The 22,534-nt window shown below is 37.5% G+C and overlaps 1 protein-coding gene across 1 annotated transcript in view; it reads left to right on the top strand.

The window, feature by feature from the left end:
• The window catches only part of LOC125242827 (syndecan-2-A-like), a 38,424-nt gene that overhangs the window by 12,523 nt on the left and 3,367 nt on the right, over window positions 1-22,534 (top strand). The window contains exons 2-4 of the mRNA XM_048151815.1: window positions 16,881-16,992; window positions 20,601-20,782; window positions 21,094-21,226. Coding sequence (XP_048007772.1) covers window positions 16,881-16,992; window positions 20,601-20,782; window positions 21,094-21,226 — 427 coding nt within the window. The remainder of the gene's footprint in view (window positions 1-16,880; window positions 16,993-20,600; window positions 20,783-21,093; window positions 21,227-22,534) is intronic.

Below are 22,534 nucleotides of genomic sequence, written 5' to 3'. Positions count from 1 at the left end.
GATGCCAGTTGCATGGTGATGCTCCAGAGCAGTGTCTGCGAAAATCTGGTGAGAAATATAATAATAAATGTATCTCTAGCACAGTGAAGCATGGAGGAAGAGGTGTCACTGTGTGGGTAGCCTTTTTAGCTGCTGATATTGGTGAGCTACTTCACTGTGACAAGTCATTTACTGCTTTGGAGAAGAGGAGTTTATTGCAGAATGGCTTGCTTCCCACAATTGAAAAGTTGTTATCTAAAGAGGAATGATCAGTTTTTCAACAAGACAATGCTCCTGCCCAAATTGCAAACGCAACCAAGAAGTGGCTTGAAAACAAGTCCATCAGGCTCATGTTTTGACCTGGTCAGAGTCCAGACATTTTTCAAATACTCATGAACTGTTTGAAGCCATTAACATTGAGTGGAACAACACTGACTCTTCTTCCTGTAAGAAGCTGTCTGCAAGTTTACCCACACGGCTTAAACATTTAAAGAAAACAAAGGTGAAGGCTATTCCATGCTAAGTAATTTCCTGACCAGTGAATTGTGATTAAAATGGTTAAGACCATTAAAATACCACTAAATATTTTGGCATTTTTGGCTTGGGCCCTTTTCTTTCTTTGCCCAGGAGTGTATTTATATATAAGTTTATTAAATGATATATGTCACTGTATCAGTTCTCGGATTTAATTGTCCACTCATGTGAACAGATATACTGTATGTGAGAGCTCAGGTGTGATATGTGCTGTAAATCAGTGGTCTGAATAACCAGGTGTGCACTTCATGACCCAATGGGTTACCTGAGCTCTCCAAAGGACTCTCAAATAAGCGCCCACATGAGCCCCAGGTGTGCACCGACACAATGGTACATACTGTGCATAGAAATTGGAAAACGAGGTATGAGGTTTTAAGTTACTGAAAGACAGTATACCATGATCGTTAAAAAATACCAGCTGGCAACACCGTTATGGTGCTTCACATGACTTATATGACGTTTTAGCTTAAAAATGGTAAATAAATTTCAAGTTGAATAGACTGATTAGTGGTTAGTCCAATGTTTAATAAAACCACAAGAGAACGCCTTTTAAAATTTTACTGTGTATTTATGCGCTGTGAAAAGTTGAACTTTAACATCACTTTAAAACTGTACACGGACCAGGTCATAAACTCTCAGTCTTTTGGAAAGACTGTGGAACATTTTCATATCTGTACAGTATATGCAGTGTGTGTGTGTGTGTTTTCACCTGTTCTCCAGATGCAGTAGACCTCACATGCTGTTTAACCGTCATTTTTTCCCTTCCTTCATTATAACTCAGCAGTCTATAACAATATAAAGGTATAAAGCCTTGTGCCACTTTCCACTAATAAAGTTAAGTCTGATATTCCATTACATTTTTAAAGCATTAGAGGCTCAAATTCCATGCTTTTCATTGTGATCTCTATTAGATACACTATTGTTAAAAGGTTTTAATGTATTTATTTGGTCAAAAATGAAGTAATATTGTGAAATATAATTACAATTTTAAAATAACTGTTTTCTATTTGAATATATTTTAAAATGTAATTTATTCCTGTGTGTCAGGGTTTTGTCTTGTTTAGTTGTGTTTTTGTTTACGTATCTTGGTTTCATGTTTACCCTTTCAGTTTAGTCTTCATCGTGCCCTAGTTAGTCTCCGAATACGTTCACCTGTGTTTCCTTGTTAATCCTAGTTAAGCCTGTGTATATATTCTCCCTGTTCTGTTCAGCCCCTTGTCTGTTCACATCTATATGTAGTGAGGTGATTATACTATTGGTGTATTCTTCCAGCATTTATTCAAATTTTCTGTGTTTGTTATTAAAACCACTACATATGTGACACTGCGTTGGCAAAGCTGAATTTTCAGCATCATTACCCCAGTCTTCAGTGTCACATGATCCTTTAGAAATCATTCTAATATGCTGATTTGCTGCTCAAGGAACGTTTCTTATTATTATTTTCAATGTTGAAGACAACCATGATACATTTTTTTAATTCTTTGATGAATAGAAAGTTCAAAAGCAGGTAGGTAACACTTAGGGTCTTTTCATTAGTTGCTTATTAGCATGCATATTACTAGAATATTGACTATTTATTATTACTTATTAAACACATATTAATGACCTTTTCTGCATGGCCTTATTCTACATTCTTAATCCTGCAGTATTTGATGGTAATAGTAGAAGTTGTTCGAAAGCAGCCAATGAAGACCTTAGGCTGGCATTATGCAAATGTGTTACAATGTGTAGGTTTGTAACAGGAAGTGAGACTGGAATTACTGACAATTCATTTCTGAAGCTCAGAATCGTTACTTTCTTTCAGGAGACAGTCATGCACTTTGATCTTTAAAACTTTGCAGACCTTTTACATTCACAAACAGCTGAATGAAACACACTGCATGAAAAGTAATATTCAAAAAAGCATATAGGGTCACTTTAATGCTTATTACTAGAAAAAACACAGAAAAATCTAGGTTTTAAAATGTATTTAGTCTCAAATTTTGGTAACAGGGTTGCAAAAATGGCAAACTTAATGTAAAATGAGCAGAAAATTAAGCACCTCCTTTATTTTTCTTAGACATTATTTTTTTCTTTCCACCCTGTTTTGCATAGCTTCTTTTTGGTCTTCTCTGCCTTTTTTTCATCTCCTCTCCATATCTCTTTTCTCCTGCAAACTTTCTCGGTACCCTTCATTTCTCTCGTTCTGTTTGCTTCTTTTTCCTCTATCCACTCCCGACAGCACCTGTATTTGAGAAGGCATTTTAGGAATACCAGACATGCCTGTGGTCTGAATGGACAGTATTCATCCTGGTTCCCAGTTTCCATCCAGCATATTCTGGACAGTTATGGCAGCCTGATGGATGTTGTGTATATGTGCAATGAAGTGTAAGTGTTTTAGTCTGTGTGTGCACTGTGTGTTTGAATCTCCGCAGCTGGTCAGGCGTTATATCATCTGTGCGTCGAGAGCTCAGCCGGTTGGGGTTAATATCACGGTCACAGCTGCGTTCTCACACTGTCCGGTAGACCTGATCATTACCGGAGTCCTGGAGGCCTGACACATGCACGCTGGTCGCAAATCTTCCAGTCAGTCTTCAGAGTTGACAGCTACAGTAGTGTAAACCTCAAGGTTTTAGTCCACAAACACAGTAGCTGTGTGTGGTTTAGTTTAAAAATGTCTTTAGACCAAATGTCTCACATACAAATGTCAAGTTGTACCCATCGGTTTTGAATGTGCACTTGTAATATATACTGTTACTGATTATATACTGTATATATATATATATATATAGAGAGAGAGAGAGAGAGAGAGAGAGAGAGGACAAGATCTAAATGTAAATGTAGTAATATATTTTTTTGTCTTTCATGGTTCATTAGACTTTCAGTCAGTTATCATCTATTAGCTAAAGCTCAAACATAGAAACAGTAAAAAGCCTATTTTACTTCCCGTCTGAAGGTGGTTTTCTCACTTAATTTGGTGTCTTTTGTGTATGTGCTGTTAAAGTTTTTGTCTCTGCACACATGAGCTGACAGAAGAACATCTGTAGCTTTCAACACATTCAGCTCATTAGCCAGTAGTCATTACACAGTGTCCCACTGTTTGCTCTTTTGTTTTATTCTTCTCTTGTTTCATTCTTTTTCTTGTGCTGTAAAATTGATTCATATTCATTTCTAAATTCAATGCACAAGTGAATGACTCAGATGTTTCTATTGAATTTCTTGTGCTTTAGTGCCGTCTTGCATTTTGAATGTAACGCTCAATGAAGAAATGGCTTGAAAAATGAAATGTGTGGAAAGAAAAAGTTGACAATGATATGAATAACATTACCACCTCATCAATGTGTAATAAGTGTATAAAAAGCATGTATACTTTAAAATAAGACTACATATTTAAATTGTCAACCTTGCTGTAATCCTGGGTTATTTCTGTTTTTTTTTATCCTGGAGTTTTGAGATTTCACACTGAAATTTGCATATTTATGAGGTTAATATTAGGCACTAACTGCTTCTCCATCTGCAGAAATGCTTTTTTTGTTATTACAATGGAAGTGTTTGCCTTAATTGTTTTTTCCAGATGCTGTAAAAAGGCATCTGAGGGAACTAAGCACTAAACTACTATCCAAAATTACGTGCTGTCTTGTTTGATGCAGAACATTTTGATGTCTTCTGCATAGATGTTCCCTACATATATGAACATGAAAAATTCTTTTTTTTCTCTATTTCAGTTTTGGTGCAAGCAGTTAAACGTTAGTTAGTTCGTTAGTTCGTTATTCGGACACATATATTGAGTATCGGCATAAATTGTGGTCATCAGACCAGTGCACTTACATGTACTTACAGTGTACTTACTTAAAGGTACCCTAGAATTAAAAACTGAATTTACCTTGGCATAGTTAAATAATACATGGAAATGACATACAGTGAGTCTCAAACACCATTGTTTCCTCCTTCTTATATAAATCCCATTTGTTTAAAAGACCTCCGAAGAACAGGCGAATCTCAACATAACACCGACTGTTACGTAACAGTCGGGGTGTACGCCCCCAATATTTGCATATGCCAGCTCATGTTCAAGCCATTAGACAAGGGCAGCCAGTATTAACGTCTGGATGTGCACAGCTGAATCATCAGACTAGGTAAGCAAGCAAGGACAACAGCAAAAAATGGCAGATGGAGCGATAATAACTGACATGATCCATGATAACATGATATTTTTAGTGATATTTGTAAATTGTCTTTCTAAATGTTTCGTTAGCATGTTGCTAATGTACTGTTAAATGTGGTTAAAGTTACCATCGTTTCTTACTGTATTCACGGAGACAAGAGAGCCGTCGCTATTTTCAATATTAAACACTTGCAGTCTGTATAATTCATAAACACAACTTCATTCTTTATAAATCTCTCCAACAGTGTGTAATGTTAGCTTTAGCCACGCAGCATAGCCTCAAACTCATTCAGAATCAAATGTAAACATCCAAATAAATACTATACTTACATGATCCGATGTATGCAAGCAGCATGCATGACGAACATCTTGTAAAGATCCATTTTGAGGGTTATATTAGCTGTGTAAACTGTGTTTATGCTGTTCAAGGCAAGCGCGAGCTCCGGGGGAGGGGGAGCACGAGAATTAAAGGGGCCGCAACCTATATATCGGTGCATAGTTAATGATGCCCCAGACTTCACAGACACATTCAGGGGACACCTTAGACTTATATTACATCTTTTAAAAAATGTTCGATGGCACCTTTAAGAAAGTACTGGGTAATATAAGGTAAATATAAGGTAACTACATTGGTTAAGGTTAGGTTTTGGGGTAGGTTCAGGGTTAGTACCTAGTTATTACCCAGTTATTGCAATTACTATAATAAGTACATAGTATGTACATGGGGAACAGGACTGTAAAATAAAGTGCTACCGACTTTTTAATCAAAATGACTATGCATCCATAAGTAGGCTACTGATAACTCGGGAAACAAAGCTCAATATACAATAGAATGCTGCAGTAATGACGTATTTATAAGCCAACCTGGAAGTTAGCGTAACAATGGTCCCCTCGACAAAAAGCCAATTGTATTTTTGGATTATTATTGCAGAACATAAGTTCTTTGACCAACAAAAGTTGACGATTCTTACATGTTTTGTTTAAGGCTGTAAAGCAGACTAGTGAGTAGATGAGTTTACATGTTCGGAAAAATTAACAGGTTGGTCACTTAGCGAAACATGTAAAATTAAATATTGCTGATGTAATTTATGTCACAAAACAAAACGACAGACCTTAACCACAGACCTTATTTCAGGCATTTAACCATAAACCCTTTAATTTACTTCAGAATGATGTGCCATTAGTGCAAAAAGGTTTTTCCAGGTTTTATGACTTATTCCTGCAGCACTTTATTGTCCTCTTTTGTTTTGTTTTTGTTTTTCTTACCTCAAACAAAACTTCTTTCAAAGTATATTGTTCAATGACTTGATGCCACCTGGAAAACTGGCATGAGTGAGATGAGATTATTTTGATTTATTTATTTATTGACATTTTTGTGTGATATGCATCAGGGCAGTCTGTAAGCAGACTGTAGGCAATCTGTTGACATTGAGCAGGGCTTCATTGCCCAGAGCGAAAAATCATTGCTAAGCCCCATTCAAAATTTAAAGTGTGAAATGTTGCTTAACCCAAGGTTAATAGTAGCCTGGAGGTTAAAAACAATGTTAACTTGCAGTAATTCGCAATGGGAAAAGCCTATAAATATATTTTCAACAAACTAGCTATTACAGTCTACAATAAGCAACATATAATTTAAATGGAACTTCACACATAAATCTTGAAGTACTGTATGTCTGCTAATTAAAGTGATGTTAGACAACTGAGGTCATACTGGATTTAGCTGTTTGTCCAAGGGAAATTCGTTCTGTACCTCTGATCAGAGAGAACCAGAGCAGATGCTGGCTCTGTTTGTGTTTTCTACCAGGAAAGATGGTGGCTTTATGGCATCATTGTGTAATAGGTGTCAGTCTGAACTAGGAAAACACACCACGTTTTCCTGCGGCTGGAGCGGAGCAGCAGACTATGTGAAATTACACAGCCAGGCCTCAGGGGCATAGAGAGGAATTTCAAAGGAAACACAGCAGTCTGCTTCATATTGAGATTACATTAAGGGAACCGAATGCAGTCTGGAATGTGTAAAGGGGCCGTTCGGAGTGTAATAATCATATTAGTCTGGCAGTGTGAGCTTCAGCTTCACCCAGCAGCTATAAAAAACCCCTGCTTTGTCTTGTGCATTCAGTGTCTTCAATTCAGTCTCTAAACTGGTACTTTTCTCTCTTCTTTGCTGTATTTTTCTCCTTTTCATGAGCCTGTTAGGCTCTGTAGCCTGTGCTCTTTTATGTTAGTCGGTGTATTTGCATTCCTAACTCACTGATTTAACTTATTTGTATGTAAATAGGACCACCACAGTGGTACACACCACTTAAATAAACAAATTTATCCCCTGGTTACTCCCAGAGGACTGTCCTTATGACAAATATACTCTATTGTAAGTTTGGATGGCAATGATTGACTTATGTGTTTGGTAAATAGTTGGTTAACCTCTAAGGATAAAGCATCTTCTAGTCTTCATGAGGACAGAAAGATGTAAATACACAAACGTAGACGCATTGTAAGCAAATGGTCCCTTTGAACATTCATTGAACATGTTAATGTGTTCTTGTGTCACTGTGCCAGTAACAAACCTCAGTACTCAAATGGGAGATGATTACCTTTAAAAATGTGTGCCCTTAAAGATGCCCTAGAATTAAAAATTTAATTTATCTTGGCATAGTTGAATAACAAGAGTTCAGTACATGGAAATGACATACAGTGAGTCTCAGACTACATTGTTTCCTCCTTCTTATATAAATCTCATTTGTTTAAAAGACCTGTTACGTAACAGTCGGGATCATTAATATGTACGCCCCCAATATTTGCATATGCCAGCTCATGTTCAAGGCATTACACAAGGGCAGCCAGTATTAACGTCTGGATCTGTGCACAGCTGAATCACCAGACTAGGTAAGCAAGCAAGGACAATAGTGAAAAATGGCAGATGGAGCAATAATAACTGACATGATCCATGATAACATGATATTTTTAGTGATATTTGTAAACTGTCTTTCTAAATGTTTCGTTAGCATGTTGCTAATGTACTGTTAAATGTGGTTAAAGTTACCATTATTTATTACTGTATTCACGGAGACAAGAGCCGTCACTATTTTCATTATTAAACACTTGCAGTCTGTATAATTCATAAACACAATTTCATTCTTTATAAATCTCTCCAACAGTGTAGCATTAGCTGTTAGCCACGGAGCATAGCCTCAAACTCATTCAGAATCAAATGTAAACATCCAAATAAATACAATACTCACATAATCCGATGTATGCATGCAACATGCATGACGAACACTTTGTAAAGATCCATTTTGAGGGTTATATTAGCTGTGTGAACTTTGTTTATGCTGTTAAAGGCAAGCGTGAGCTCCGTGGGCGGGGGAGCGCCAGACTTAAAGGGGCCGCAGCATGAATCAGCTCATATTTAATGATGCCCCAAAATAGTCAGTTAAAAAAATTAATTAAAAAACATCTATGGGGTATTTTGAGCTGAAACTTCACAGACACATTCAGGGGACACCTTAGACTTATATTACATCTTGTAAAAAAACGTTCGATGGCACCTTTAAAGTTGGCATGAAATGAAAATTCACACTAAGGGCCCTATTTTAACACATTGTGCAGGTACACTTAGGTCCGAATCCTCTTTTGCTAGTTCAACGACGGAAAAAATGTCGGCACGTCAGGCGCATGGTCCAAAAGGGTTGTACCTATAGTCTCTTAATGAGTCATGGGTGTGTTTTGGGCGTAACGTGCAATAAACCAATCAGAGTGTCATCTCCCATTCCCTTTAAAAGCCCTTTATGTGCGCTTGCACCATGGCGGATTCGCTATTTACATGGCGGAAGTTGCAAACAAAAAGACTGAACACTTCTCCAGAGAGGATTCTTTTTATTTTTAATATTTAAAAATGTGTGAGTGCTGCTGTCCCTGTGTGTGTAAAAACAGAGTGTACGCAAGTTGTGCACCCGCCTATAGGCACATATTTTTAATAATACTGGACCATTGACTTTAGACCAGGTTTTTGTTGGTCAGACAAAACAATGTGACAACAGTGCGCCTGAACACACCCAGACCAGCACGCCCATGGGCGAACAGATGGGCATGAGTGCATTTGCTATTTAAACAACATGGCGCAGGACGTGAAAATGATAACTGCGTCAGGCTGAAACTAGCAAAAAACACTTGCGTCGTGCCTGGTGTCACATTGTGCCGAGTGTATGATAGGGCCCTATATGTTTTGTAAATGCATGATATAGATATTATTGTGAACGAATCATCCATGTACGTTTAATTTTTAAACATTTTTTGACCTTGTAATGTTTAATCAAAATTTTATCTAACTAGATTTTGATAATCTGTTACATTCAAATATATGTCACAATATGGAAGAAAGATCTGCCATTACTTCTGTTTCATTGCAACTTTAAACAGGTTGTTTATATTCAGGTAGCCAGCTATAAACTCGTCGACAGTTTAGGGTTAGTTCACCTAAAAAGGAAAATTCTGTCATTAATTACTCACCTTCATGTCGTTCCATACCCATGAGACTTTTGTGCATGTTTGGAACACAAATGAAGATATTTTTAATGAAATCTGAGAGCTTTCTGTCCCTCCATTGACAGCTACTGAACTACCACTTTGACGCTTCAAAAAGTTGATAAAGAAATTGTAAAACGAATCAATGTGAATTACGTGGTTTAGTCCAAATTTTCAGAAGAGACTCAATCGCTTTATATGATGATCAGATTTAATTCACAGATTTTATTCACATATAAACATTGATCAGAAAACATGAACAGAAGCTCAGCCGAACCTGCTTGATGCGCGAGAACAAACCTCTTGCAGAAGCTCAAACGTGCTGTGTAACACATGAGAATGAACCTCATTGGTTCTCACACGTCAAACGCACTTAAGCTTCTGTTTACCATAACTGATGTGTGAGTTGATCAATGTTTATATGTGAATAAAAGCCTAAATTCAATCTGTTCATCATAATGAGCAAACCATATGGATTACGTTTTGTGGTTTTTCGTTCTCTTTATGAACTTTTTGAAGCGTCAAAGTGGTAGTTGCGTAGCTGTCTATGGAGGGACTGAAAGCTCTCAGATTTCATTAAAAATATCTTCATTTGTGTTGCGAAGATGAAATAATGTCTTACAGGTTTGGAACAACATGAGAGTGAGTAATTAATGACAGATTTCTCATTTTTGGGAGAACTATTCCTTTCTGACTGTTGCTCCACCATGACTTTCCGAAAGCCTATCTGCTCTGATTGGTCAGATGGCCCAGTCTGTTGTGATTGGTCTACCTCTTACAGTGCGTGTCAGAAACTAAACACTCATGGCCATATCTGAATTTCACTTCTGGAGGCTTCCTCAGCACTTGTATACACAGTTATACGAACTGTAACAATGCCGTCGGTTTTACCATATCAATTCGAGTCCTCATCGTTTTGAAGTGGATTTGCTTTTTGTCTTCTTGGCATGTCGACAACACAAACCAAACCCTTGGGTCTCAGCTATAACTACAGTATTTGAGGATCAAAGTATACATTCACGAGCAGCCAATGAAGACCATAAACTGGCATTATGCAAATGTGTTACAAACCTATAAGTAGGACTCGTTTCAGCAGTTCAGAATCGATTCTTTCTTTTAAGAGACAATTTTTAATCATTACATTAAAATTAATTTTGATATTTTTATAAATTTCAGTGTGATAGAACTGTCCAGAAATCATAAAGACAAAAAGGCTTGCTATAGGAATGCAATTCTTGAAAAGAAATCTTTTAAGTACTTTGACATGTTTTTTTCATGTTTTTTTTCCCCTAGATTATTATTTTTTGTTTTTACAAACTTCTTAATTGTTGTAAATTTGATTATTTTATTAATTTGATTATTTTATTTTTTTTCTGTTAAATTCAAAGTCAATTGGTGCGACCAAATGTGATAGACCAGGGTCGGACTCCAAAGTACAATCCATTAGCAGAGTTTATTTAGAGCAGTCAGGCAGGCACAGGTCAGTAACAAGACAGACAGTTCCAACAATGCAAACAAATTCAAATCAAGAGAATTAGGGGTAAATGAGGAAAACTAGTAATGGTAATACAAAGGTAGGCCAAAGGAAAACACAAGACTCAGAATTGCAAAACAACAAGGTGAATTGACCCTTTGCAAAGACCCACCCCCCTTAGTTACTGTTGCTTTGTCCGACAAGCCATGGCGCTGTCACGCCACACACAGTGAAAAATACATCGCGGAGCAAAGAGGATACTGACAACACATCAACAGACAAGACAGAATAGGTTACTTATGATATTAAACAATGTCCCAGCTTTCAAATTGTGTAATTTTTTAAGAAATTTGAATAATAAAAAACGTTTTGTGGCTCTTTAATGTGTCGTGACAGATTGCTGTAGCGCCTCAGCTTAAGCGGCTCGTGAACCGATCATCTCTTCCTGCTAGTTAATTTATAGCATCAAATAAACATGAATGAACATGAGAAGGAATGTTGTTTCAAACGTGGAAAGATGTCAGTACACACCATTTTTCAAGTTCAAGTCCACCAAGATTCATTTTCTAACTCCTGACTGCTTTGTCGAACGAAATGGCGGATTCGGCGTTATGATTGGTTAGATCGCTTGTCAATCAAACTCCCAGGGAAGGGTAAATTGGCAATACTTTGCAATGAAGATAAGCAAACTCCAAAATGAACAGCATTTTGACCTGATTTTGATCGAAATTGTCAAACCAGTTCATTATTCGATTTCACTTGATGTATTCAAAGTATAAAGATAGTTTGTTATTATTATACCATCTGATACTGTTAATAAATCATGGAAGCACCACAGTACAGTTTGTAAGAGAAAGCAGTCATACAGACTATTATGTGGACAATTTTTTTACGACTTTACAACAGATTTACATTCTTACTGTTAAGACTATCTTTAGCGATTTAGACAAAAAGAAAAAAACTGCTTTTCATTCCAGACTGAGTCTTTCTATGGATATGCTGTCCACTCCACTAGAGGTTGTTGACTTGAGAGAAATGGCTTATGGAAAATGGCTGCATTTACATTTGCTAGCTCAATTTACCGTATTTGTTTATTTTGTACTGTGTGTCCTGTGGTAAGGGTGTGAGGGAAGCCTGAGTAGACTTAATTAATCAGGTTTTCACAGGGTGTGGAAACAGACAGAGACACCTGGAGAACTGCCACTAGCATTTAGCTTCTGCCACTGTCATGTGAAGGCCAAGTGAAATCATATTAAAACCACATTAAATTTCAATATTGATATATTGTAGACATTTTAATGTTGGCACAGACAGCATTCTAATTTCTTGCCCTTGTTGCTTCCTGTCTTTGAATTATTCACCTCATTTTCGGTCAGCAGTAAATGTTTTCTTTTTATGTACTTTAGACCTCTGCTTGCCAAATCCAGCATATGTGTCAGTACTTTCTCTCTGCTTTCAACTCTGCGACTTGGCAGCTGCGTACAGCTGGCTGGACACTGTGTGTAACATATGAGTTGGTGACGGTGTGCTGAGAGAGAGAGAGAGAGAGAGAGAGGGTGTTAGGGAAAGAGAGAGAGAGAGAGAGAGAGAGAGTGTGCTTGGCAAGGCTGTTTGAGTGAGAAGAGTGAGCTGGTTGTGAGTTTCAGAGTTTCCTGTCCAGCTGTATCATTGGCACGGGCTGAAAGAGAGGGACTCAGACCCTCGCACAATACAGCACTTGTGTTGCAGTCCGGGAACTCAGGAATGCGGCTCTCACCTTCATATGGCTGACAGGAGTTTGTTTTGGAATGAGAGATATTTTCCAACACACTCTTTCCTCACTCTCTCACTCTTTCTCTTTTCCTCACTTATGTCTCTCTCTCTTTCATGGCTGCCCTCAAAGTAAAGAAAATAAAGTGAATTCAGTCTGAAATCTGAGATCTGACTCCTCCACCTGCAGTAGTTTCTTTCGGTTCGTGACTTTTTAGTCCCTTCATCCCATTAGCAATTTCATTGAAGCTCTTCCGAGCATTCCCATTCAATTAAACGCTAGGATTTTCTAGAAACCTTTCTAAATCACTTTTGCCTTTCATTAAAGCCAGTTTTCATGAAACACATGGGTGTGAAAATCACAGGGATCAGAATCGTTCTCATTGGAAGACGGATTAAGCAACGGAGACTCACACTTTCATATGAGAGAAAAAATTTGGAAAAATGTATGCTGGAATTATTTTAGGATTTGATACTGGTGGTTGAGTTTGACCTTTTTAAAAATATGCACATGCTGTTTTTATGAATCACATGTTCCATATTTTCTGATACTTTGACTTTTCTATGTTGGGCAGGACTTGGTTCTAACCATAGGTTGAAGGCAGATCGGAATGCGAGTCTCAGGTCAATTGCTTGAAAAGGGTGGGATTTATGCACACTAAATGACTAGAGAAGTCTGGTATACAGTCTATTGTTTTACGAGATTGAAATGTTTTGATTAAGATTTTTGATTGAGATTGAGAGAAAAAAATATATAGTGTAAGAAGCATAGGTGAATTTCCTTTTCATGCCGACTTTAAAGGGTTAGTTCAAACCAAAAATGAAAATAATGTAATTAATTACTCACCCTCATGTTGTTCTACACCCGTAAGACCTTCGTTCATCTTCGGAGCGCAAAATAAGATTTTTTTTATGAAATCCGATGGCTCAGTGAAGCCTCTATTGAGAGCAAAGCCACTGAACCTCTCAAGATCCATAAAGGTACTAAAAACATATTTAAAACAGTTCATGTGAGTACAGTAGTTCAAGCTTAATATTATAAAGCGAAGAGAATACCAAAAAAACTAAATAACGACTTTTGAACAATATCTCGTGATGGCCGAATCAGTGGTTCGGAGCGCCAAAGTCACGTGATTTCAGCAGTTTAGCCGTTTGATAGGAGATCCGAATCACTAATTCGAAACAAAAGATTCGTAAAGCTCCGAATATGCGCATGATTTGAGCGCTCAGGAACGGTCCACATAGTGTGCACATGCCCCTATGCGTCTATCCGCACTTAATGCAGTAAACTTTGAACAGCTTGCACACTCAACTGTGTGCTGGATGGAACAGAATGCGGAAAATGAAGTGTTCCGGGCATTTCAAATCGGGGATTTGAACAAATATTTTGGTGCACAACTCGCCCTCCACTTTATGGTACAAACATGAACGATACCTTAATGCACCATGCAGGCTGTTGTAGAGAGGTGTAGTATACAAATTCTCATAGACTTGCATTAATAGAGGGATTGGATCATATCTATGGATCAGAATATCATACTTGACTTGGTTGTTGTTGTGTCTTTTGACTTAGGCCAGTAAGGATCTTGCAACCAATCAGGGCTGCATTTCCCAAAAGCATTGTAAACCTAAGTAGATCGTAAAACCATTGCTGCCAATAGTCTATAAGATCAACTTCGCTCACTATGATTTTGGGAAAAGCAGCCCAGAACACACTAGAAACCACTAACCAATACTCTAGCAACTACATACACTAAAAGCTTTCAGAACACCTTTGCAAATGAATAGCATTGCATCTAGTATCATGTCAGCAACCTTCACACAATCAGACACCATTTACCTTTTTTTATATTATGTTCTTTATTTGGTAGAAAGTGAGAGAGAGTGGAAAGGAAAAAATATGATGAAAGATAGAAAGATAGTATGCAGAGATGCAAGATGTTTTGTAAGGTAAAATGTGCAAGTGGTAACATCTTGAAACATGATTCATATCATTGAATCAACCTGACTACATCAAGTTACACCAACAAAAGTAGTCTTTAAAGGTCAGATCAGGTTAAAAAATAGCTCCTTATAGTGATAGTTCAACCAAAAATGACATTTCTATAATCTTTTAGTCACCCTAATGTTGTTCCAGACCTGACTTACTTTCTTCTGTGGAGCATAAAAGAAGATATTTTGAGAAATGCTTTTTTCTTTTCCACAATGGATGTTAATGGGGTTCAATGTTGTTTGTTTCCCAACGCTCTTTAAAATAACTTCTTTTGTGTTCTGCAGAAGAAAGTAATGCATACAGGTTGACACAAGTGTGGATAAATGATAACAGAATTTTTACTTTTGGGTGGCCAACAGTATATTGGATCCATGTATCAGGTCTTAAAGTGACAGTCAATCAAACTACAAAAGACAAAGAGAAAATCACTCACTGCTCTTGACTGAATAACTTTTGTAACTTCTGTATTTATCTGCATTTGATTTTTACAATGAAGACTTTCTCCTTTTTTTTTAAACATTTACTTATGTCAGTTTTTCTAGTATTTCTTACATGAATAGCCCTACTACTGTTAAACCTACCTGAATATATTTGAATACACGTTTTACTATGACTGTTTACTTGTCTTCAAATTCAATTCAAAGTTTGAAATCAAGACATCTTGTGCAATTGCAACAAAATTACCTCATTGTAAAAAACAAATACATTGAGTGAGCAAACATTTAGATGAGATAGTTGTAATGATAATTGAGCAATGTTTATATTAATACTAAATTAAAATCATGTCATCATATAAAGTGATCTCTTCAGATAAAAAAAAATAAAAAATCAGTTCTTTCAATGGATGGACAAAAAATTAGATAATATTAAAATTGTCTAATTGACAGTATATATGGCGGTTCTTCCCCATGGTATCGTATCGAAGTGAGAAATTCCAGTATTGTGACATTATTGTAGGGTGCCACAAATTTTTAAAAATTTTCAATTTGTGCCTTCATTCAAGATCATTTGAGATTAACGGTGCCTTAACGGTGCTTTAAAAGTCTGTCTGAAACCAATTAGCTTCATACAAAACACTTGCTATTTAGTCATTGACTGTCTGGCCAGCTGCCTTAGGTTTCATACACAGCCCTTATGTCACTCAAGTACAGTTATTGTAAGCTGTCTAGGTTAAACAGGGTTTTTTGTATCCCGTCTTCCTGTGTGTTCTCTGTCACGATGAGCAATGATGGCTAATGAAAGCCTTTGCTTTGTGAGGAGACTGTGAAAAATGTGAAGAGTCAAACAGAGGCTGATGTATGTTTGAGGTGTCCTGAGCGGGACCCACGGCTGATCACAGGCTCTGGCTCTTCTGTGGCTTTATTTAGTCTTCCATTGGCTTTCAAGTCCCGTTTAATCTCCCCCTCAGCGCCTCTGAAAACAGCACCCGCTCCAGCCTCCTGTTATTGTACAGGCTTTGAATCCAACCCCTTCACTCTTCCTGGGTTTTTATCCCGCATGAGTGACCGCTATAAAATTGAACCTTATCACCTGAATGCCATTATTTATCATCCGAGTGAATAGGAGGATTCAGATTACACACAAAGGTGCTTGGAGTATTATCCAATCTCATTGTCAGATCAATTGGCGCTCTTGTAGACTTTAATCAAATACACACACACAGACACATACAGACAATATCAGTGCTTTCATGCACTATTTCATTGTTTGCCCTCCGCATTATAAGAAATACAACCACGCATAGGTGCACAAAGCATGGCTGTTGGTGGCGCTTTGTGATTTGCTGAAGGGTTAACATGGATGGAGAAGATCAGAGAAGGCTGAGCTCGAGCAAGCGTGAATGGAAAAGTTTGTGGGAGATGACGGAGCCACTGGAGGATGTGATACCATCACGGTGAAAAAGAAAGGGTCATAGGTTTTGGAAATAGACATAGGTCCATCTGCCCCTCTCTTGACAACAATGATAGCTTGCGTTTGTTTGCTAGACCGTGTCTGTCCGTTTGCGCCACCCCTCAACCTTGAAGTATTACTTCAGAGCGATAAACCTTTTGTTACTTCCACAATGTGCAAAGAAATGACAGATGCTGACTTTTAGATTGGTTTTTAGCGCCGTTTTAGTGGGTCAGAGAGCTTTCAGAGAGTTTTCTCCAGAGGAAGAGAATCAAATATTACTTTCCTTTGAGGTAGTTTCCAGGGAAACAGAAGTGGGAGGAACCTTGGGCAGGCGTTTTTGTTGTTTATGTCTCCAGCATAAAACAAAATCAGCCGAGATTTTCTTCTGTGTTGTTTAGAAATGGAAAAAAGGTTTTGTTTGATATGTTAATGGTACTTAAGTGGTCCACATTTCTTTTTTTCAGTAACTGAAGAATACTAATTTCATATGTACTAAGGGAATGACTAAACCTTTTCTTTTACAGAAAGTTTACTAGATATAAATTTCAAAAAATAAATTATTCTGAAAGTTCTGCTTGTGTTCACCCGTGCAGGTACTGGTCTCCGGTCAGTCCCCTGCCTCAGCTGATGACATCTATTTGGATGACCAGCAGTCTGGTGACTACCCTTTAGATGATGATGACTTCACTTCTGGTTCAGGATCTGGTAAGGATTGTTTATATGATTCTAAAATATCCCATTTTATTACTGTTGCTATTCTGAGGCATCTTCGTTCTCAAGAGACCATGATTATGATATTGTGACTATGACACATAACTCATTCCACACCATTTGTAAATGATCATTTCTAATCATGTGGCTTTTTGAGGAGATGTGTGTTGTTACTTTTGGCCCTAAGTGATCAAGGCTATGTTTCCCAAAAGCACTGATTGTCTGATGTCCCCATGCAGATTTTGCTCATGTTAGATCACATAAATTCACAAGTTGACCAACATAAAGCTGCTTGGTTTGAAAGTGACTTCTGTGTGAGGTGTACTTTATACAAGACTACACTAATGGACAATGGACAATGGACATTTTTTTGCCCTCAACACTTTATCCTCCAAGTCCACACTTTGAAGATGTAATGCCACTGTTGTTGTGTAGTAGTCTGCTTTGGACTCTTCTGAAACCTACAATGACAAATGGGGCACCCTCCGGTCTTGTGGACACCACAGACACTAGCACATGACCGACAACGTGTGTCATTTGGAATAGGACTGTAGAAACCTGTGGAAAGTCTCTTTCGCCTTGGTCCAAGTAGCTGTAGACAATGTACTTAAAGGGATCATGAACAAAGGCTGTTTGATTGACAGCTCCAGCGATTGTAAAGGAAGCGTTCTTTGATCGCTTTCTATATATATAATTTAATCACAGTTTAAATAACAGATTATTTTCATCCTACTAAGAGAAACTATGTGAACTTGTGAAGTTGACCGTTTAGTCACTGGTTTGATTTACTGACACATAGATGAAGAACATGTGCTGTACATGAAACATTACATATCAGATCAGGCATTAGAATTAGCACAGTTACTTACATGTTGTTGCAATACTGTCGAGTCCATATCGTAAAAGTCTGTTCACAAAACGCCGGCGCTGAAATGTGATTGATTTACCTAAGAATTCACAGTGAAATGTACCAAATACAAATAAATAACCATATTTCTAGCATTAGGATCCTTTAAAGGTAATGTTATTTTTAGTCTCGTATCGCTCTTCTCTCATCCTTATCTCACTAACATGCCAGTGGGCGGGGCTAATGTTTCAATGATGAAGTAGGCATTGATTTCTTCTGCGGAGGTGATGTTTTACCTATAGATTCATCCCAGGATCAGTCATTCTCTGGGCCTGGTGTCAATAAAAGCTTTTATTGGACTAAAAAGGAAGTTTTCAGTTCTGAAACTTACAGGATATTCTTATAGTACAATGACCTCTTATATATCAAAAGCTCAAGGAAAAGTTGATTTCCTTGGCCCTGTCCCAAATGGCACACTTAATATGCACTTTCGTACTTGTGGACTTACAATGGCTGCCAAGTGCGCGTGTCCCTTAAGTCCATGAGACCGTATGGTGTCCCATTTGTCATTTTAGGTTTCAGAAGGGTGCTCGCGGGCGCCCCCTTTGCGTTTGATATGTGCCCTTGATGTGCACTTTTGCTGAGCCCACACTAAAGTGAGCTCCGCAGCAGACTTCTTCCCGACAGTCAAAGTGGCGTTACGTCACGAAAGTGCAGACTCGTAGGTAGACCATGAGTGTTTAGGGTGCCATTTAGAGTGGCAAATATCTTAACAACTGCATAGCAATGCCCCAGCAATCACCCAAAAACAATCAAGTAAAACTGACATTTCCTTAAAAAAAGTCACTCAACTAAAAAAAATGAAATTATGCTACTATGATTATTAAAAGCTACCTTTAATGAAGCATTTACAATCAACCTACAGAGCCAGTGTTTTGTGGCTAAAGGTTGTCTAATGCGTTGTTAATAGAAGGGCTGCTAGGTGGTTGCTAGACAATGCTGCCCACCCTTTGAGCGGACAGATGTTTCACCTGCAGTCAAACGCGGTCAGCCAAGACCACCATAGTCACTCAGCAGATGCTCCATACAGAATCTCTGCATTATTAATAAGTCATTTCTCTACCTCTTACTGCTGTACCACAGTGCCTTGTACCTGGCACAATTACAGTGCAAAATGGAGAATACGGTTAAAATATTTATAAATTTAATGTATTTCATCTGTCTCTTTTGGAAACACTTTAAGCAAAAGCGCTGATCTTGCATCCCCATTCTGTATCGTTATATTTATACGCAACTGAGAATCCAAGAAAGAGAGAAGTTTGGAATATTCAAAGTAAAGCTCAGTCCATTGGGATGTCATTATTGCCCCATCACTCTATAACGTCAAAGGTTAACATGTGCAAAACCTCATATTTTCAAAATCGTCTTACAAATGACTAGTTGCATAATCAGTCTCAAGAGCCTTGTATTTCTTATAGGGGCCATTCAAACAGAACGGGTAGCAATATGGCGGGTGTATGATGCATATTACGATGTTATGATGACTAATATCATATGCATTTCTCCACTGACGTCCTGAGTTGTTCAAAGTGTTTGTAAGGATACTGACTGTTGAAGGCAGCTGTCTGACTCGTGAGTGTGAACATGGTTTGTGTAATATTAGCAACACATTATTAGCTGTTTGATAATGTAGTCAATAGAAACGCTAATCATATTAATTACCGTAATGTGTCTGACGTTGTAAAAAGCAATACCAATGTGTAGCGTTTACCTCAGTAAGTTGACCGAGTGGATCTCTGAGCTAGTGCGAGTGAGTGGAGGCGGGGCAAATTATCATATTCATAGATGTGTATATTAAATGAGGCAAGGGTGTAGAGTTACATTCAAGCTATTTTAAGGCATTGAAAAAAAATTCACAGGAAAAAACATTTAAATATGTAATTTTGGTGATCAAAGATGAGTTTTAAGGGATAAAATTATTGACTACGGGGGACTTTATAGCAATACCGTACGAACAAAAGTGTTGTTGAAAATCAGCACAATTTGTAATTTGACCATAGGCAAATATAAGGAAATAATATTGAGGAAATTATATTTTATACACTATAATGACAGTGACTTTATCAGTTTTTTCTCTGTCAATGAAAAATTGTTCGAAACTGAGCCACAGCAGAATTAAAAGCAGAATTAAAAGCTGAATGAAACAGTTAAGTGAATAATTCACTGACTCACTCATAAGACTCACTCATCACAGTGAGACGACGCGATTGACGCAAGTAGGTCATGTGTTAATGACAACATGGCGAATGTAGTATGTCTGGATTACATTCATACTATATAAAATGTACTATGTATGAAATAGTATCAAGAGAGTATATGATTTCTGACTAATTTTTTGAATTAGTTAAGTGAATAATTCAAATAACTCACTAATAAAGACAGCCACTTTTTGTGCTCATGAATGAATCAATGTTTTTGAATGAGTTGGTTAAGTGAATGATTCAAACGACTCACTCATAATGACAGTCACTTGTCTCCACCTACTGGCATATTATTGTAACCTGCAGAAAGAGACACTTTAAAATTCCTACCAGCACAGACTGACAGATGGTTTGGAATGCACAAAAAAGACAAGCTGAGTAAAAAATGCTACTCGGCCAATCAAATTCAAGGAGGACTGCAACAAATTGTTTCATTTGTATATGGAAAACATTCTAATGGCTGATTTATCTAATTTCTTTATTTCACACTTTAGGTTTTAGTGACACAGATGATGATGAAGACACTTCCACGGTAATTGTGCGGTACCCAGAATTCAATGCGGGCTCTACTCAGGAGCCTGTCTACACCAGCAGCCCCAGCTTGGAGTCCTCCATTTCCAAAGAGATAGACCAATTCAGCATAGAGACAGTCATCGACTCAGACATGGGACCAGAGGTGCGATTGCTTGCCCATTTCAGTCGTACTGCTTCTGACACTATCAAAGCTTTTGCTGACTCCCACTGCTCCGAAAACCTGCACAGCCTGCAAAACTGTGACAACTTGTGATACTTTTGATATTGCCCCTCTTTGAGGCCTATACTGACCTGCTGTCTCTCGCAGTTTTTTACTAAACATCACTGTTATGTTGGATCCTTCAATCTTGTTATTGAATCTCTTCACTTTTTCCGACACTATCTACAAGCTGAATTGTTTTTTGTGTCAGCAATTTTGATGTTAAGCTGTCTTTCTCTCTCACTGTTTTTTAGATCTCTAACTATCAGACAGAAAAGCCCCAGGTCACTGTTGAAGCCACCAGCTCACCGAGTGTTGTACAAGATGCTGACCCACTTCATGAGGTTCGAACAGAAAATCTCTTCCAAAGGACAGAAGTGCTGGCAGGTATGTTCAAAATGAAAACACTGGGGTGATTCTTCAATAAGGGCAACATTTCAGTCCCCTATTAAGACTTGAAAGACAAAATGTTTTAAAAATGCAATTATTCTAATTTTAATTTGCCTCTTAAATGACTGTTTGGTCAAATTTCAATATTTTTTAAATGTTATATTTGCTACAATGCCTCTATTTTGTCCTCAGTCTGGACTTTTTAAAGGTCATAAAATCAGAAAAATTTCTGTTTATTTTTTTTGTATGTGTAATTTTTTTTCCAAATAACAACACATTTTCTAAAAAAAAACAACCAAACAAAAAAGTTTTAGTTTTGATTTCATGCCTAGTTCTGTCATGAAACTCTAGATGACACAGCTGATAGGCCCTTAATGCAAACTGATGATATTCTCAGTGTTAAAGGATTAGTTCACTTTCAAATGAAAATTAGCCCAAGCTTTACTCACCCTCAAGCCATCCTAGGTGTATATGACTTTCTTGTTTCTGATGAAGCTCAGCTCATACTCGTTTGCTAACGCATTACTGCCATTATTAGGCTCGGATGCGTCAGGATATTTATTAATATTTCTCCGACTGTCTTCGTCAGAAACAAGAAAGTCAAATACACCTAGGATGGCTTGAGGTTGAGTAAAGCTTGCGCTAATTTTCATTTGAAAGTGAACTAATCCTTTAAAGGTACAATATGTAATATTTTTGCAGTAAAATATCCAAAAACCACTAGGCCAGTGTTATATATTTTGTACACTTGAGTACTTACAATATCCCAAATGTTTCCAACTATTTGTAAAGTGTGAGGAGTCGCCTGTCAATTGCGTCATACCCGCGTTACCCTCGGTTTTATTTTGTAGAAACCATGGAAACACCAAAGACGCTTTAAAACATTACACATTTTAATAGACAAGGGAACAACTGTTTTGATACATTTATAGACAGAAAAATTATTGTTATATAGCTCAACACTATTTTGTCAAATAGCTAACATAGCATAATCAGATGCAGCTTTATTTTTAGTAACAGTAATACAGCATTTTCTCCATCATACAATACGTTTTAAAATTATTTGCATGCCATTTATCAACACAAGCATCCAGCATTTAATATGATATTCTAAAATCAATCTATCTTACTGCAGTGTGTCTCAAACAAGTGTCTCACAGCAGCCACCGAGCGAACGCACAGAGTAACGTTATAACATCATTTTCAACACACTCAAATGTATCTAATAATAAACAGAGCTGTGTTACCTCATACTCATGACCGGAAAAGCGGAAGTGGTGCCGGTGACTATGGCATAATAAAAGT

This window comes from Megalobrama amblycephala, linkage group LG13, assembly GCF_018812025.1.
Source record: "Megalobrama amblycephala isolate DHTTF-2021 linkage group LG13, ASM1881202v1, whole genome shotgun sequence".
Lineage (NCBI taxonomy): Eukaryota > Metazoa > Chordata > Actinopteri > Cypriniformes > Xenocyprididae > Megalobrama > Megalobrama amblycephala.
This window is presented reverse-complemented; position numbering and strand designations above follow the sequence as displayed.